This window comes from Centropristis striata, chromosome 1 (genome assembly GCF_030273125.1).
Source record: "Centropristis striata isolate RG_2023a ecotype Rhode Island chromosome 1, C.striata_1.0, whole genome shotgun sequence".
In the NCBI taxonomy this organism is placed as follows: domain Eukaryota; kingdom Metazoa; phylum Chordata; class Actinopteri; order Perciformes; family Serranidae; genus Centropristis; species Centropristis striata.
In genome coordinates, this window is record NC_081517.1 from 5,669,624 (window position 1) to 5,670,567 (window position 944).

Genomic DNA, 944 nt, shown 5'->3' on the forward strand with positions numbered 1-944 from the left:
TTACACTACATTAATGTCCTATTATTTTGTGTATGTATATACATAACTAAAATAATAATACATTAATTAATTATATCTATTTTTCTTTTTTCTTTTTGGAAAACCAATATTTTTTACATTAAAAGATGCAGGTAATAATGCCCACTGTAAAAAAATATATATATTTGTATTATTAATATTTTTTGTTACTTTACATTTTGTGACTTCTGTGACTGGTAGTTTCTTATAAATACTTTTTCGTATTCAGGTGAAATCACTAAATTAAAGGGACTGAAAGAGAGTTAAAATTCATAGTGTAAGAGAGAAAAGGGCAGACAGAAAATGCAAGCCAGCCAGAAAAATGATAGACATAAAGAGCAAACAAATTAAAGAGGTCACACTCACCAAAGTAGACGGGCTTCCCGCAGATTGGACAGTAGCCTACCATGATGGTATATAATTATTTATCATACAGTGTGGGTGCGTGCTCTTTAGTGGGTGAGAAAATATATCCTACGACAGCATATGTGAGCATATGTGTGTGAAGTGAAAATTGACAGGAAAACCGTTAGACTGCAGAGATGTCACCGTCTCGTGAAGTCAAAACCAGGATGTGGTGAGTGAGACGTCACAGGAAGAGACAAAGATGTGATTTGAGAAGATACCATCTGTGGAAAAAAGAAAAAAAAAGAAACAGGTATCTCTACACTGTAATAAATTATTCTGTAGTCATTTCATTTTACTTAATATATTTGATAAAATGTATTAAATATAAATGCGTCCTTGATTTTGAGGCAGTTGTTTAAGTAACTTTAATATAAAAATGTTTGAGATGGAATCTACGTATTTTGATCACATTAAATATAATCTTTATGTGTATGTAACTCTAAATCAAGAGAATTTTTAATCAATCCAACACAATAGAATTAGTCTGTTTTTAATTGACAGGCACTTCCTGTTAAGTT

General features: G+C 30.6%; 1 protein-coding gene across 1 annotated transcript in view; it reads right to left on the reverse strand.

The window, feature by feature from the left end:
• The window catches only part of zgc:195282 (uncharacterized protein LOC100192223 homolog), a 3,633-nt gene extending 3,120 nt beyond the window's left edge, over window positions 1-513 (reverse strand). Inside the window, exon 1 of the mRNA XM_059334405.1 lies at window positions 385-513. Within this exon, the coding sequence (XP_059190388.1) occupies window positions 385-427 (43 nt within the window). The 5' untranslated portion in view covers window positions 428-513. The remainder of the gene's footprint in view (window positions 1-384) is intronic.
• Between the last annotated feature and the right edge of the window lie 431 nt (window positions 514-944).